The sequence below is a fragment of the Austrofundulus limnaeus genome, unplaced genomic scaffold, assembly GCF_001266775.1.
Source record: "Austrofundulus limnaeus strain Quisiro unplaced genomic scaffold, Austrofundulus_limnaeus-1.0 Scaffold3022, whole genome shotgun sequence".
Lineage (NCBI taxonomy): Eukaryota > Metazoa > Chordata > Actinopteri > Cyprinodontiformes > Rivulidae > Austrofundulus > Austrofundulus limnaeus.
The window spans coordinates 6,435-7,127 of record NW_013955424.1 but is presented as its reverse complement, the minus strand read 5'-3'; the positions used below and the strand labels follow the sequence as shown (position 1 = coordinate 7,127).

Genomic DNA, 693 nt, shown 5'->3' with positions numbered 1-693 from the left:
GGTATATTACAGTTTACATTTTACCTTTTATTACGTTTTTTTTTTATAAGACATTTATATTTTCAAGGACCTTATGTTCAGTTTGAAGATAATTTTCAGTTTGCATTAGACGTAACTAATTTAGTGACAAATTAAGTTACAAACCATTACTATGACTGAGCCAGGTGACTTCTCAGTTGAGCCTGAAGTCAGTCCAGACCCTCAGCTACAGTTTGAAGATCAAGCTACTGTTTCTAATGAACAGCAAGAGCAAACACAACTAAGAAGAAGTCAGAGAGTGAAAACGCTAACAGAGAAAGGAAGAGAAATGCAGGAGGAAAGGATTCAAGGACTCCAGCAAAGATTTAACTATAACTATGAAAAGTGGAGAACAAGAGCCAAATCATCCAAGCAACCCCTCTCTCAATTAGACACATTAAGTGACGATTTACTTAAAGACATTATTGGTGATGTTACAGGTCTTCGTGCAGATGTTACAAAGGTGTATGAAGAGTTACGCAAGCTTGCCCCACCGGATCAAGTGACACGCCGCAGAGTCGATCTATGCGTAGAGATCTCAAACTTCATTGTCAAGAAAGCGACGAATCAATTGGATGGAAAAAGTGTAGAGGAACAAGACTGGCCAGATGCAGGCTCCCTCTTTCAGACAACAAACAGCAAGGTGAGCTTTTTTAACACCAGTAGGAAAACATC

General features: G+C 39.0%; 1 protein-coding gene across 1 annotated transcript; it reads left to right on the top strand.

Annotated features, from left to right (window-relative positions):
* Positions 1 to 6: 6 nt before the first annotated feature.
* LOC106511637 (uncharacterized) lies at positions 7 to 661 on the top strand (the record flags this gene model as incomplete). Its single annotated transcript, XM_014000392.1, is given in 1 exon segment — positions 7 to 661. A coding segment is annotated over 1 exon segment (510 nt), but the record flags the coding sequence as incomplete, so codon positions are not given.
* Between the last annotated feature and the right edge of the window lie 32 nt (positions 662 to 693).